Source organism: Ambystoma mexicanum, chromosome 1p (genome assembly GCF_040938575.1).
Source record: "Ambystoma mexicanum isolate Mex_15411 chromosome 1p, UKY_AmexF1_1, whole genome shotgun sequence".
Classification (NCBI taxonomy): Eukaryota; Metazoa; Chordata; class Amphibia; order Caudata; family Ambystomatidae; genus Ambystoma; species Ambystoma mexicanum.
This window is the reverse complement of record NC_090921.1, coordinates 731,206,570-731,221,336: the sequence shown is the minus strand read 5'-3', so window position 1 is coordinate 731,221,336 and position 14,767 is coordinate 731,206,570. Positions and strand designations below refer to the sequence as shown.

General features: G+C 47.2%; 1 protein-coding gene across 2 annotated transcripts in view; it reads left to right on the top strand.

Annotated features, from left to right (window-relative positions):
* The window catches only part of LOC138579959 (mothers against decapentaplegic homolog 6-like), a 95,600-nt gene extending 81,324 nt beyond the window's left edge, over positions 1–14,276 (top strand). For both annotated transcript variants that reach the window (XM_069650193.1, XM_069650187.1), the window contains one exon: positions 7,481–14,276. In XM_069650193.1, the coding sequence (XP_069506294.1) occupies positions 7,481–8,013 (533 nt within the window). In that variant the 3' untranslated portion in view covers positions 8,014–14,276. The remainder of the gene's footprint in view (positions 1–7,480) is intronic.
* The last annotated feature ends 491 nt before the right edge of the window (positions 14,277–14,767 follow it).

Here is a 14,767-nt window from a genome sequence, read left to right as displayed (position 1 = left end):
AGAGATTTCAGGGCTGGAGACATACGGTCCCTTGGCTTGAGGCCAAGGATAAATCTTGCAGTCCTGTTCTGGAGTAGTTGCAGAGGGCGGAGGTACTTCTTGACGATGTCCGAGATGTGAGGAGAAAAAGAGAGAGCAGAGTTGAAGATGACACCACGTTTTTTTGCCTCACAGGAAGGCGAGGGTAGAGGGGCCCAAGGTGGGTGGCTAGAGAGAGAGAGGGAAAGCAGGGGCAGGGGTCCCAATGAGAAGAATCTCTGTCTTACTGGCATTTAGGCAGAGATCGTTGGAGATGCACCAATCCTGAATCGCGGATAGACAGGTAGGAATAAGCGAGAGAGGAGAGCAGACTGAGGGGAGCCTGAAGGAAAGCTGAGTGTCACCCGCATAACACAAAGTTAGACGAGAAGGTAGAGATCAGGTGGGCCAAAGGGGCCAAGTAGAGGTTGAAAAACCAGGGTGAGAGGATAGAGCCCTGGGGAACACCACAGGTAGAGAGGGAGGTGGCATAGAGAAAGGGACCAAGTTGGACCTGGGAGGGCGATAGGAGGAAGGAGGTCAGCCACTCCAGGTCCTGATCCATGATGCCTAGGTTCTCATGGAGTCAATTGATCAGGATGGCATGGATGAATGTGTCGAAAGCAGAGGAAAGATCAAGGAGGATCAGAATAGTAGGAATGCTGGAATCAAGAGTAGAGAGCAGATCTTCACGGGTGTTCAGTAGAGCAGTTTCTGTGCCGTGGCAGCTCTCAAGCCAGACTGATGGTCATGGAGACAACAAACAGATTCAGTGTGAAGAGTTTGCCCAGAAAAGGGGTGATGGAGATTGGGGGATAGTTTGCCGGGCTGGTAGGATTGGCAGATGACTTCTTGAGGAGGGGGTGTACAAGGGAGTGGTTAAGGGGACAGAGGAAAGTTCTAGTGGGGAAAGAGGGATTACAGAAATCGGCCAAGGATGGAGCGAGGGTGTCAATATGGTCTTTGATGGTTCTGGAGGAGTAGGGGAGTATCTGTTTGGGTAACACTTTCATAGATCGAACTAGTCTAGAAACGTCATCAGGTGTTGTCGGAGAGAAACAGTATAAAAGATGGCCTGAGTTTTAGTGGGGAAGTGAGAAGCCAGAGCCGTACAGAGGGTCTGGGAGGGACAGGAGAGGTAGGGACTCCAACAGGATTGGCCAGTTCCTTGTAGATTTTAAAGAGTTTGTTAGCGGCCGCAGAGACGCAGGTTTGAATGTGTGCTCTCTTCTTGGACAGGACAGAAAGTCTGTATTACCTTTGGAGCAGGCGGCAGGCCAGTTTGTCAGAAGATGCGCCGGAAGCCCTCCACTTCCTCTCAGTCACCCTGCACTTGCGTTTCAGGATGGCGAGGTCGAAATCATAGCAAGAGTTGCACTTGGAGATAGGCTTCAGCTGGGTTCTCTTGACAGGGGCAAGGATGTCCAGGGTGTTGGAAATAGAAAGATGCAGATTAGAAAGGGCTGTGTCAGGGTGTGAGACAGACACAGGAGTAGGCGGAGCAGAGGAAGTAGAGGCAAAAGCATCCACTGACACATGCTTCATGGGCCAAATGACCGAGAAGGTAGATGGCAGTGCTGTGGTGGGGCTTTGCCGGAGGGACAGAGTGTTTCGGATGAGAGGAGAGTAGAATGTGGTCAGTCCAAGACAGAGGAGTGGTGAGAGGGTTAGAGAGGGATATGTCTGAGGTGATGAAAACATCCAAAGTATGTTCGGCAGAGTGTGTCGAGCCAGACGGCAGAATGGAAAGAGAGAGAGTGTTGCAGAGGTTGCGTAAAAGCCCACAGGAGGGATTAGAAGCATCCAGGTGGATGATGAGATCTCTGAGAAGGAGAAGTTGAGAAGTAGAGGCAAGGAGAGAAGAGGAGAGGTCAGCTCATTCAGAGACGAAGAGGGTGACCTGGCCAGGTGTCCTGTAGATGGTGGCCACAGTTAAAGAGAGGCAGGCCAGGCATTCAAAGGAGGAGTAGGCCTGTGTAGGGATGACATAGGCCGGGAACCACTCCGGAAAGATGAGGGCTCCTGCACCTCCATGAGGGGTCCTCCAGCTCAGAGGAGGAAGATGGGGGTGCCAGAGAGGTGGCAGTAGGAGTAGCAGGAGAAGGGAGGAAGTTGATAAGATGCGGGAAACGCCTATCAAAAAGGTGGTGATTGGGCTGAGGGCCCTGAACCAAGACGGTGCCATTCAGATAGACATTAATGATGGTCTTGGAGGAGTGGAAGGGGACCAAGAAGACCTCCCACCTAGTGCCACTGTTAATGGGTGGAGGAGGGAAAAGGAGAGAGAACAGAGACTATATGAAGGATCCATGGGTCTGGAGCGGGGGTGACAATGAGGATGCCAGAGAGGGTCTGTCTGGAGGAAACACTGGATCAGTAGATTCAGCCCACAATCTAAGGAACCTGATTGGTGGCTCCCCCCGACCCGGGTGCTAATAAATCCAATTTGCAAAGCAAACAAACCATATTCTAAATTAAACTGAAAATAAAAAAATAAATGTATCAAAACATGTTGGGTAAAATAAGAATTCTCTTTTTCTCTTTCTTTACAGTGCTGGGTAACCTAATCCTTTCATTTTGTTAGCACTACAATTAATAGACATTCATTATTTACAAATAATAGTTTAAAATTGATGCCTTTTGTGACTGCAAAATGATCATATTTAGAGGCAACACTTAACTCATTGAGCAATCTCTATCCCATTCTAAATCCTGTTAAAAAGTGGCTAATTTTTAAGAACACAAAAATAAAACTGTCACATAAGACATAAAAAGTTGCACTTAAGAAAACTGTGAACCAAGACCAAACACACTTTGAAATGAAGCAGCCAAATAAGGCTCCATACACAACAATAATTCTTCATATTGTATTTGTAAGTGCCATTGTGGAAAATGTTCAGTTTCCGCATGCCACGGGACACACCTCATGACCCTGCCTGCCGGAACTCGTGTGGTGCTAGCTTCCACTGAACAAGCAGCTGTCATTTTGAAAAGCTGAAGGAGATGGCACTTGAAAAAACTGTAAAAAGTCATTATTTCAGATACATAGTACTTTTTCACTGAGTGATTTATCACTTTATAGGCCTCTATGTGTGATGGGCAATGGGCCATGGGTTGCAAGGGCAGTGCCAGGGGGAACAGGGAGAATGTCAGGGGTAGTAGCTGCTGCCCCCAAAAAACATCTATGATCATCTCTAAGTCCGCCCCTAAGGAGGAGGCCTTGAGAGCATAGGGGGAGGATGGTGCAAGAATTCGGGAACTGGCAGTGCGTTAGAAATCCACCGGACAATGAGGGCGATGCCATGGACCACTAAAAGAGCACAGGATAGCAGGAACTAGACTACGACGCTTCCCTTCGCCCTACTTCACACCGCCATACACAGTGCATGCGTAATGAACCTTGCTGCTTCTCCCTTCTCTTACTCTCGGTCCACATTTACCTGTGGGGAGGAGCCCTGGAATGAAGAGAAAGCTCGAGGGAGGGAGGCCTTGGTAGTAAGTGGGGGTGTTTACGATGCGGGCACACACACACACGTACACTCTCTGTCTCATTTTCTCTCTGTCCTTGGCACCCTCGGTTTCTGTGAGCACTGGGGCCAGCCCTAAAGATGAGGGGTTTATCAGCCACTTTTACTTCCTAAAAACAGGCAAATACTCCACAAAAATGAATACCGGGAGTGAAAAATATTCCCAACAAAAAATAGGAAATAGACACACAGCACCATGTGCCAGTGCTTTCACTCACACAGCTAGATGGGTTTATTTGGACCAGTAGTGCATGGTGTACCACAGAAAGAAACTACTGCTATGACTGCCTGATCAGAAGAAGTAAACATGTATCTTTGAATGTGTATGACTAACTAGGTGCAAGGAATAGATTATTACAAAAACAGTTATTTTTCCAGTTAAAACATTTTCCTGCTTATAAAATACTCCAATTGCGAATTGGACTAACATTTTTACTGCCTAAAAAAATCATTTTACTCCCAACATTAAAAAATAGTGAGTAAAAGACTCCTACTTCAAAATCTTATTTGGAGCTCTGATTGGGGCTCCAAGGTTTGGAGGGTAAGAACTTCCCCAGACACTTAAGGCCAACACCCTAGTACTACTGTTGCCAGCGTGGTTTCACCTCAAATTCCAGAGATCCAGACCTGACAGCCGGTCAAGTGGCACAGCGAGTAGAGTGCTTGCTTTGACATCCGTGTAGAGCTTGCTAACGCAGGTTCGAATGCCGGCAGGGCCAAAACTCAGCCTTTCATCCTTCCGTGGTCGGTAAAAATGAGCACCACACACCGTAGCGCTATATAAATGAGAAATTATTATTTTATTTAGCGCATCTGCAGGACACAGGGCACAGAATTCTGCCCGTTTTTGGACAGGTTGGCATGTTCTGTGGCACAGTAACTCAGGGATATTTTCCAGTACATGGCCTCGGGTGTTTGTATGGTCCCCACTGACGATGCAGTCATTCTCGCAATCGTGCCTTAATTGAAACACAGCTGCTCATTCTCCCAAACTACTCTCCACGCTCATAGAAATTAATCGCTCATCTTCAATCCTTTACAACTTTATAGTGCATGTACTCCTATCTCTCGGGTTTACCTTAAACGCGTGATGCATTTCGGGGTCAAGCCCCTTCTTCAGATGCAGGATTCCCATTTGCTTATAGTTGGCTCATTCTGCGTGACAGAACATTCTGTCTTTTCCCCCCAAATTTACTTTCCCTCGTAGCATATTATACCCATACATATGATTAGTATGTTTTCAATGTCTACGTTTCTTCATATTCAATTAGCGCCACCTTAAAGACAAAAGTATGCATTCCACTACAGCTAGACGGGCGAGGGTATATGATGAGGGATACAAAGCTTGTACGTGCTGTTTGGTTATTTACAAACCCATTGAATGGCAATGGCTGTGCTAATTCCTATGGCCATTCTCACGTGATTCCCGCCCCTCCACTTCCAAAACACACACTTGTGGGATTTCTTTGAGTTTGCTTTATCCAGCAATAACATCAACCATGTGCACAAGTGACTGCCAGTGTTATTTCAAAACAGTTTTCTGAGAGTTAATGGCTTAAATGGAGCTTTAAATGTGCTACTGGTGGGAGAAAAATATCTTAACCAAATGTACCTGCAACCACTTGATTTATAACCAGTATGCGTGCCCTTCACTGAAGTCCTGTTAAAAACAAGCATTGGCAAAGCCAACAGTTTTGGCTTGTGTATAGACATTTGCCAGGCACTGCTATTATATAGCCAGGCACTTGCACCATTTTCAGGTGCTACCTTTAATGGCTAGTTAGTACGGGGTGTCCGGTCAAATGGTCGAAAATAAAAGATCGAATGACCATTTCATCGAAAGTCAAATGGTCGGAAAAAAAATTGTTGAATTTTTTTATTTATTTATTTATATATATTTTTAGTTTTGTTTGGTAAAAAAAAAATAATATAGAAAAAGGGGAGTTGGGGGGGAACCCCCCCTATAAAAAAAAATTTCAAAAAAGAATTCGACCATTTTTTCGACCATTTGACCCTCGATCAAATGGCATTCGATCATTTGGTTTTCGACCAAATGACTGGTAACCTTAGTACGGTTATGGCAGTGCTTGCCTAATTCATATCCCATGTCTACACAAAAACCCAAGCTGTCAGGATTGCCAATGCCAGTTTAACTTGTATTACCTTTGCAAAATACATTGCATAGTCTACATAATGACCAAACTAATGAGCATCAACAATCAAAATATATCCTTTATTCTGAGTGAGTTGGATTGGCATATTCTGTGGCATAACTATATTGAGGGTATACGTTGGGGCAAAGTTACTCTGATAGGCCTATTTCATGGCATAATGGGGCACATTACAAGTTGGGCAGTGCGGGTAAAATGTGCCTGTATTACTGTATACTGCCACATTACCGCACCGCCCAACTATAACTTTGGCGGAAGGTTGGAGGATTCACCTCCAGCCATTAGCTGGAGGTAAATCCGCCATCTTTCTGCCAAATTTCAGTATAATTACTCATGTGGAATTACCACCGCAGAAATTCACCTGAAAATGCCACATTGAGTCCTATGGACTAAAGAAAAATTGGGCTTTACGCCGCCACTACTAATCCGACAGTAATACCGCTGGACCAAGTGGCAGTAATGTTAATAGAGTTTGGTGGTGTCTGGGCAGATTTACCGCCCAGATACCAGCCCACTCATAATAAGGCCCAGCAAATCTGGTGAGCACTTTCCACCTTACTGCTTTGTGTAATATAGCTAAGATAAGATTAAAGAAATGGAGAAGGAAAGAGGTAATTGAATACATGGAAAAATACAGGAATGGCTGGAGCGTGAAAAGGCGGCTACTTAGAAAAACAGACAGACACGTGAGCAACGCAGAGGATCCAAAGAGTAGCCCAAGAGATCATGATGCGTCTAGTTTATTATCCCAGTGTAAGTGGAAGCAAAGAAGAAAGGGGGCAAGAACATGAATAAACAACATTAAACATGAGGGCAGGAAGGCAGTGGGTTTCTGCTCCATCCGTCCTCTGCACTTTCCCATTCATCCTTGTGACATGCCACTCTAAACACTTGCTCTTCTTGGGCATTGGTCAGCTTTGCCCCGTCTCCCTACATGGAGGCCAGTGGCAACTCTTGGACCATCCCCCATTGTTCGCCCAGCCTGGGATTCTGTAGGTAGGTTCAGGTGTAGGCCATAAGCAGCAGGCAACATGTTGTCTAAGGGTTTGCTGGGATTGTTGTGGTATCATGATATGAAATGTTATTTATAACGCGCTTAATACCCAGAGGTTTCTAAGCACGGACTCGGGGATCGAACCTGTGTTGCTCTGTGTTGTCTTGCTTCCAAGCGAGCACGTTACCCCTGAGCTATCCTCCCGAGACTATCATGGCCAATATCAGAGTCCATACATTTTCTAGGCACTAAGTCACTCTTCATGGGCTTGGTTTTCTCCCTTATTCCCAAGATCTTGATGGGACCAGGTTCTCCTTGCGGTTGGCTCCAAGTCAGGCACCCGTGTTAGGGCCTTGCTAGTAAGGCTGGAGCGTTGGCAGGTGGCTGCCATAGATTGAACTCACCATCTCCGGGTCCTGCTGATGGGAAGGATGTTGCTTCGGGCCATGAAGAGACATCTTTTGATGGTTGGATCATTTGTAAATGAGGATTGTTTACAGTCTGGGAGGTTCTGCTTGGTTTGCCGTACAGTGGACACACTGATTCACTACAGGAACCTTTGTTTGACTTCGAGCTAAGAGGTGAGCTGATGGGATTGGTGATGTTGGTAAAATGAGTAGCAATTGATAACAATACCCATCTGCTATCTGTTAATAGTGCAAAGAAGCCCCCTGGTGGCAAATGTATGGTATACAGATACACTTGTTATCCTATTGTGTTATGTTCTGCCATTTTCTTTGGTACTTACATTTCTCCCTTTGCCTTCACAGACACAACCATCTCCAGAAACACCATTAAGGATGGTTACTGGTGCAAACTGGCCTACTGGGAGCACCGGGCACGGGTGGGACGCCTCTACGCCGTTCATGAGCCATCTGTCCAAATCTTCAGTGACCTACCGAAGGGTAGTGGCTTCTGCCTGGATCACCTTGACGCCGAAGTGCACAGTGATGCAGTACGACGGACCCGTGGCAAGATTGGCCAGGGCCTAATGCTGAGCCAGGAACAAGATGGCGTCTGGGCCTACAATTGTAGTGAGCACCCCATCTTCGTCAATGCTCCCACGCTGGCCTCGCCAAGTGCTCGTAGCCTGGCCGTGCACAAGGTCCCCCCTGGCTATTCCATGAAGGTCTTCGACAGCGAGAGGACCCTGGCGCAGTGCTCCCCGACACCAGGAGAAGGGCCTTGGGACCCCGACAGTGCTCGCATCAGTTTCGCCAAAGGCTGGGGCCCCCGCTACTCCAGACAGTTCATCACCTCCTGCCCCTGTTGGCTGGAGATCTTACTCAACAGACCTGGGTGAGGTGAGGAGGTGTCCGTCTTCATCAGAGGCATGGGAGTGACATCTGTGCCCCTCGCACAAGAGACCTTACAAACTATACACAGTCCTGTCAACAATGGGGCTTTGGCCCAGTCCTTCAGTGACAAAAAGACCAAAGCATTGGTATCCTATGGTATGCAAAGAGGCAGTGATCGAAGTGAGCGGGAACGGTCGGGATCGATGTTCCACTTTTATTTTTTTCTGTTTACCATTCCTCTACTTTTTACGACCATATTCACCGTACTGTACAGAGGATTTGTCCATTCAGGTCCCTGTGGAAGTGTAAAAGTTGATCAAAGCGCTGTAGTTACTAGCCACTTAGACTATTGCAATGCCCCGGCCGCAACACCTTGTCACGTGTTGCACTATGCTTCCGCCTACTCTCTACCCTGCCGAGACCACAGTTCCACTACTTTTTTCAGTACACTTCTGCCACTGCAAAGAAGACATTGGAGTTCCCAGCTCAGCCTCCTGTCAGACTCACTGAGCCATGAACCTCACTTGCAACGAGTGGACTATTGGCCCATCCCCCTCCCCAGTGGTGGCTGGGAAGCAAAAGAGGCCCTGGAAATCATGTTCAAAGTGGCCGTTTATTAGACACGTTCAGCAAGCCCAGCCCTTTTCCTATGGGAACATTTGGAAATACCACACAAGGGCTTTCTGAGTGAAAGTTTAAAAGCGCGTGCTACTGTGAGACGACAATGAGATGTCGCGTTGGCGAGGAAGAGGGAGTGGCTGAGACTATTCCACAGAAAAGGGACCAGGGCAAAGAGCTTGGCGTGTCTCACATCCAGAATTTGCTCTCCAAGGACAACAACACACAAGTACACTTCGAATGATAGAAACAACCATGGTCTCCTCCCTCTTGGCGGCAGTCAGAAAAGCAGTCTGAATTCTCTAAACGAGGGCACTCTCCACGAATCCCAGTGCACGCTTCCAGCCATCCCTCCAGACTTCCAAACAGACGCTGCTTCAGAACGATCATTTCCCTTCAGCGTGTCTGGGTAATCCGGCTCCTTTATATAAGGAAGGCAACTGGAACTCTGAGTTCATCTATTCATGAATTCATTTTACATTCTTTTACCAACTGAAGACACCTTCAATATTAGTCCATGAATGCACGGATGTGTGGGTTTAAAAGGCGTGCGCCTTTTAATGCGTTACTAGCCACGTTGTAGAGAAATCTCTCTCGCCATTTTTCTCGTATCGATGCCTCGTTTTCTAGAAGGCAAATAGACGTTTGTCGTTGTATCTTTCATTAGGAAAGGTATTTGAAGGAACTTTGCATATCTCACTTTAAATACACTTTCGCTTTCTGTGCCTGAACACTCAGCTGCCTATGATAATGGGGGTAATGAGTTCCTCCATATTTGTGACTTGCGCCCCGTGTCCTTTACTTCCCCGGTCTACAACTCCCACACTGACCATTCCTTTCCCGCTTCTCCTGGTCAAATCGTCATCCTTTGTTTCCCTTTTGCACAATTGGCGCATTAACCCTTCATGTCTCCCACTCTACCGCCTGCTGTTGCATTGCCCACGTTGCGGATAGGACACACGTCGTTTTATTGCCTGCTCTATAAAGCAAAATGAGTGATGACCCCTTTGGGCACGCAGCAGTGCAGACACCATCAAGCCCTCTTCCTGTCAGGTGAGCGGAGGGGGGACATCCCGCCTTCTCCTGGCAGCACAAACTTGCGTGCTGTAGACTTTGCAGCGGGGACAATGGCGCCATTGCCTATACCCCAGTGGACACAGGTCTTCCCGGCCTCGGACTGTGCAAGGGTGGAGGGTGGCGATAGCGAGGATTGGCAGCGCATCTCACAACATCCACAGATCAGCCTTGGCTAGGGCGGGTGGAACCAGAGGATTTCTTGAGTGCAGTGGGTGAGAGCCCATTGATTTATATGGACAGGTAGGGAGGGGGCTAGCTGTGTGGGAACTGAATCCATTGCGGGTGACACCTGCTAAATGCGTGGAGGTATGCCAACCGTTTATGTTCGGCTCAGCTAAAGGCCTACTGAAGTCTGCCATGCACCAGTGCCATGCACGCCCAGGTCACGTGAGAAGGCGGAAGTAGAATGCACCTCACAGCCAGAGACAGCGGGTAAGGCAAACGGTTGAAAAAGAAGGACCAATAATTAAGCTAGTGTGTGGCGTAGACATTACGCAAAATTTTACTCTAGAGGGCGCCAGTGCTCCATTTTTCATTGCTTCAGGACCCGCAGCAGTCCCATTTTTATATAGCCAGTTTACTCTCTGGAAGTACTCTCACGCGAGCTTTTGCAGATAATATAACCCGGTTTCATATTTGGCTTATTTCTTGCGGGCCGCTCTTGTATTGACGCAAAATAAGTTTCTTTCCCCCTGTGCTCCGTGTCCTTCGCCAGGCAGGGTAAGAGGTTCTCCACCCATTGACAATGATACAGGGGAAGTGCAATTAGACTGGTGGGATGACCCAGTGGGCGACATCCCCTGCTGCGGTGATCCATGTGTAAATTGCAGGTCACCGGTTTTAATCACTGAAAGGTCGACTCAGCCTTTCATCATTCAGGAATTGATCAAACCAATGAGTGCCATTGATCCGAGCTATAAAGATGCATGTTATGTAAGGCCTAACATGCAGTGGTCTTTGTCGTCTGCACTATTTAAATAGACCATATTATTCTTATCACCAATGACTTGGCGGCGAGGCCGCAGCAATGGCAAGTTCCAAGGGAATTACACACATGTCAATGACCAAGAGAGAAAACATGACTGATATCTAATGTACTTCTCAATATCGTAAAGCGGAAGGTATCCCATGAAAACCCCGACATACACCTGTCTAGACAAACACATAAGGAATGTCTGATATTCTATATGTGCATATTTGCAGTCACGTGTTAATGTATTTGCAGCACGAGCATACTACGGTAGGGGGGTTTAATATACCATATATCGCAATGCCGGCCCCGAGGCTCAAAGGCACTAGGGAGACTGCTTGCCGTGTAGTTTTTGTAGCCATTATATATCGAAATGTTTTTTATGCATATTTAAAATATATTACAGGAAACCACATCTCAGAGGGGAGGGCGCATGAAAAGAAAGGGCAAGGGGGAGCATGAGAGAGAAACGAAAACAGAGAGCTTAGGAGATGGAAGAAAATGTGAAGGACAGCAAAGGGGATATAGTTAGACAAAGGATGAAATGTAAAAAAAGACCTTCTAGGACAAGTGAGCAAGGATGTGCTGTGCCAAGCGATAGGGGGCGTGGGCCTGGCGGGGTAGAAAGAAAATGTGGGAAGGAAATAAGAAAGTGGGGAAAAGTCAGAAAGAGGAACAATTCGTTCAAGAGGAAATAGACAAAAAAGAGAGAACACGGATGAAAAGATAGGCATATTGAAAGAAAAAGAAAGATTAAAGTCATGAGAAAAGTACATAATTAAACGATTGCGAACACAATAAAAAATAGAGAACTGTTGAAAGCAAATAAAGAAAGGAAAAACATTGAAACAAAGAATGAAAAGAAAAGCATCGAAGTAAGGACGAAAGGGAGAGGGGAAATACATGGGTGGATTACAAGCGCCTGGATGAGAGCGAGGAAAGAAAGAACACAAGAGAAACGGGGAAAAGGAGAAAAGTCGAGCGAGTGACAGAGAAGAAGGCGGAAAAGGAAAGAGGCGTAGAGATAAGAGCAAGCACTAAAAAGAGAGGGGCATGAGAAAGTGACGGAGAGAAGGGAAGAGAAGAAAGATGGGCAGACATGGAAAAGGGAAAACAAGAGGAGATTGAACGAGGACGTGATAACCAATGAGCGACGGAATGGGAACACGTGGAAAACAAAAAAGAAAGAATGGACAGAGAGAATGAACGCAATGAAGAGAAACTGAAAAAGAGAAATAAAAGGTTCAAAGAGCCATGTCCCTGAGCAGAGTAGCCCTATATGGTCCTCAAGATTGAATGGATGGATCCCTGGGTAGCCCCGCCTTCGGTCCAACGCTGATGGGACAGCCCCCTTCCCCCAACACTTCAGGAGGGTACCCGGAGATCCTAGTCTTCAATGACCACCTCGCCACTTGCTCCACTCAACACTACCCCCCCCCCCTCTCCCGTAGAGTCGCCCTTTCCCCTGCCAACCCTGCACACGACTGTAACCCCTGGCCGCGCCCCTTTGCACAGGTGTGCGCTTTATAACTCCCAGACAGGCACGCATGCGCTCTATGTTCCCATGCTTTCTGCAAACCACAAAACCCTAGGTTTCAGGGGAGGCCAGGGACACCCTAACGTGGCTTCTCAATCCCCCCAGCAGGGCTTTGCTATGGGGGCACTAGTGGCTGGGGGTCTCCCCGAGGAAGCACCTTTGTCAGCAGGAACCTGCAATGGGAAAGGAAGGGGTGGGGGGTGAACTGTAGGATCCGTGCAGCGCCCACTGACGGGGTTTATAGGCGCTTTATGGGCCACTCAAGTCCAGAAAATAGATTGCAGTGTGGAGCAAGTAGAGCAGCAGCATTTCCTAACTTATTTCCACCAGCAATACCATAATCCATGTTGCAACCAATTTCAAGAAGAAGATTTGACATTGTTATAGGCCAGGAAACAGGATCTTTTTCTTGGCCATGGCTTTATCTGGATTTCTTTGCGATTAAGGCTGAAGGCTGGTATATGGGGGAAGAGGAAAAGACCCCACAATTCATGTAGGCATGGACTGGGTGGCTTAACATTGTGGGGTGTTGTGGAGGAGAGGTTGGGGCGAGAGGGGCAGGGGCAGTACAATGGACAGTGGAATCATGATTTCTGGGGTACTGGGCACATTGGAATATTTGCTGGCTGGCCAGTGCGTCTGCAAGGCTATGAGGGCTGATGAGAACTGAGCCTTTTGCAAGCACTTATCGACCTGAGCCTCTGACAGTCACTACACTGACAGGCCAGTGCTTCTAAAAGGCTGGGAGTGCTGGTGTAGGCTGAGCCTTTCAAGGGCACTGCCCTGACAAGCCGTTGCTTCTGAAAGGCTGGGAGGGCTGGTGTAGGCTGAGCCTTTTGCAAGCACTTGCCGACCTCAGCCACTGACAATCACTAAACTGACAGGCCAGTGCTTCTAAAAGGCTGGGAGTGCTGGTGTAGGCTGAGCCTTTCAAGGGCACTGCCCTGACAAGCCGTTGCTTCTGAAAGGCTGGGAGGGCTGGTGTAGGCTGAGCCTTTCAAGGGCACTGCCCTGACAGGCCAGTGCTTCTAAAAGGCTGGGAGTGCTGGTGTAGGCTGAGCCTTTCAAGGGCACCTCCCTGACATGCCATTGCTTCTGAAGGCTGGTTGAACGGATTCTTCTTTAAGCAGTTCCTGACAGGCCAGTGCTTATGAAAGGCTGATGTAGACTGAGCCTTTCACAATCACTAGCCTGACAGGCCAGTGCTTTTGATAGGCTAGTGCAGACTAAGCCTTTCACAGTCACTAGTCTGACAGGCCAGTGCTTCTGAAAGACTGGGAGGGCTGGTGTAGACTTTACACTAGTGCTCTCAAAGGCTGGGGAGACTGATGTGGACTGAGCCTTTCACAGGCACTAGGCTGCCAGACCAGTTCTTCTTAAAGGCTGGGAGGGCTTTACACCAGTGATTCTGAGAGACTGTGGGGTGTGGAGGCTGGTGTGGACTGAGCTTTTAGGGTTATAGGTCAAAGGATCAAATCAAAAGGATCTAAATACAATAGGGTCGAATCAAAAGGACCGAAAACAAAAGGGTCAAATGTTTTTTTTTGGGGGGGGGGTCCCCCCCAAACCCCTGTTTTTAGTGTAAAAATCACCTTTTCTTCCTATACGGAAACCCCCAAAAAAAGATACATTTAAAAAAAAAAATTCGACCCTTTTGTTTTAGGTCCTATCGACTCGACCCTATTGCAGTCAATCCTTTTGCATTCGATCCTTTGACCGGACACCAGCTTTTAGCAGGCACTAGCCTGACTGGTTAGTGCTTCTGAAATCCTGGGAGGGCTTTTATAGGTTAAGCCTTTCACAGACCCCAGCCCCTCAGGAAATCTCTCCATTTACCCATACGGAGGGTCCTATTCTGCAGGAAGCACTAGAAATCAGGGCCTTCAACATATGCCCTATCAATTCCTCACCATGTCAAAACCACAAAGGTGAGATGACGCCTGTATTTTCCAGATGGAAATGAGATGATGGAGTGGCACATTGTTCCCTGTGCAGAGTCTGAATGTGTGCCGTTGTACTACCCAATAAACGTCCTCTGTGCAAATAAATGGAATGTTTCCCTCAAATCTGGTTCTTTTGGTATTTTTTGATGGAGGGGTGATGGGATGAATATCAACCGGCCCTTCCATAATGAAGGTTTTGGCAGCAATTGCCGAATGGAAGATGTCTTCTATAGGAAATGCAGAGATGATCAGCCGAAAGGAGGCTTTGTATGTTTGAAAGAGGCCCTATTGAAACAGTCAGAACCGACATTGACTAAATGGGAAGAAAAGTGTTTGATCATTCTACATCGCTTGCAGGAAACCAGTGACACCCTGATGAATAATCCTGATAAGGTGAAAAAGAAACTTTATTTGCTAGACTGGTTTAATACCGAAGACGAAAGACGCAAATACAAGGGATATGGCAAATTATGGGAGCTCAGTCGAAGACCGTTCTCCATTCCAAACTATCTAAAAATGTTCCCGCATTGGTTTTTTTGAGACCAGTTCCTACGATTAAGACTTAACTTGATTCAAACCAAAGAAAATACCTGGTGTAAAACTCTAAAAGCAGG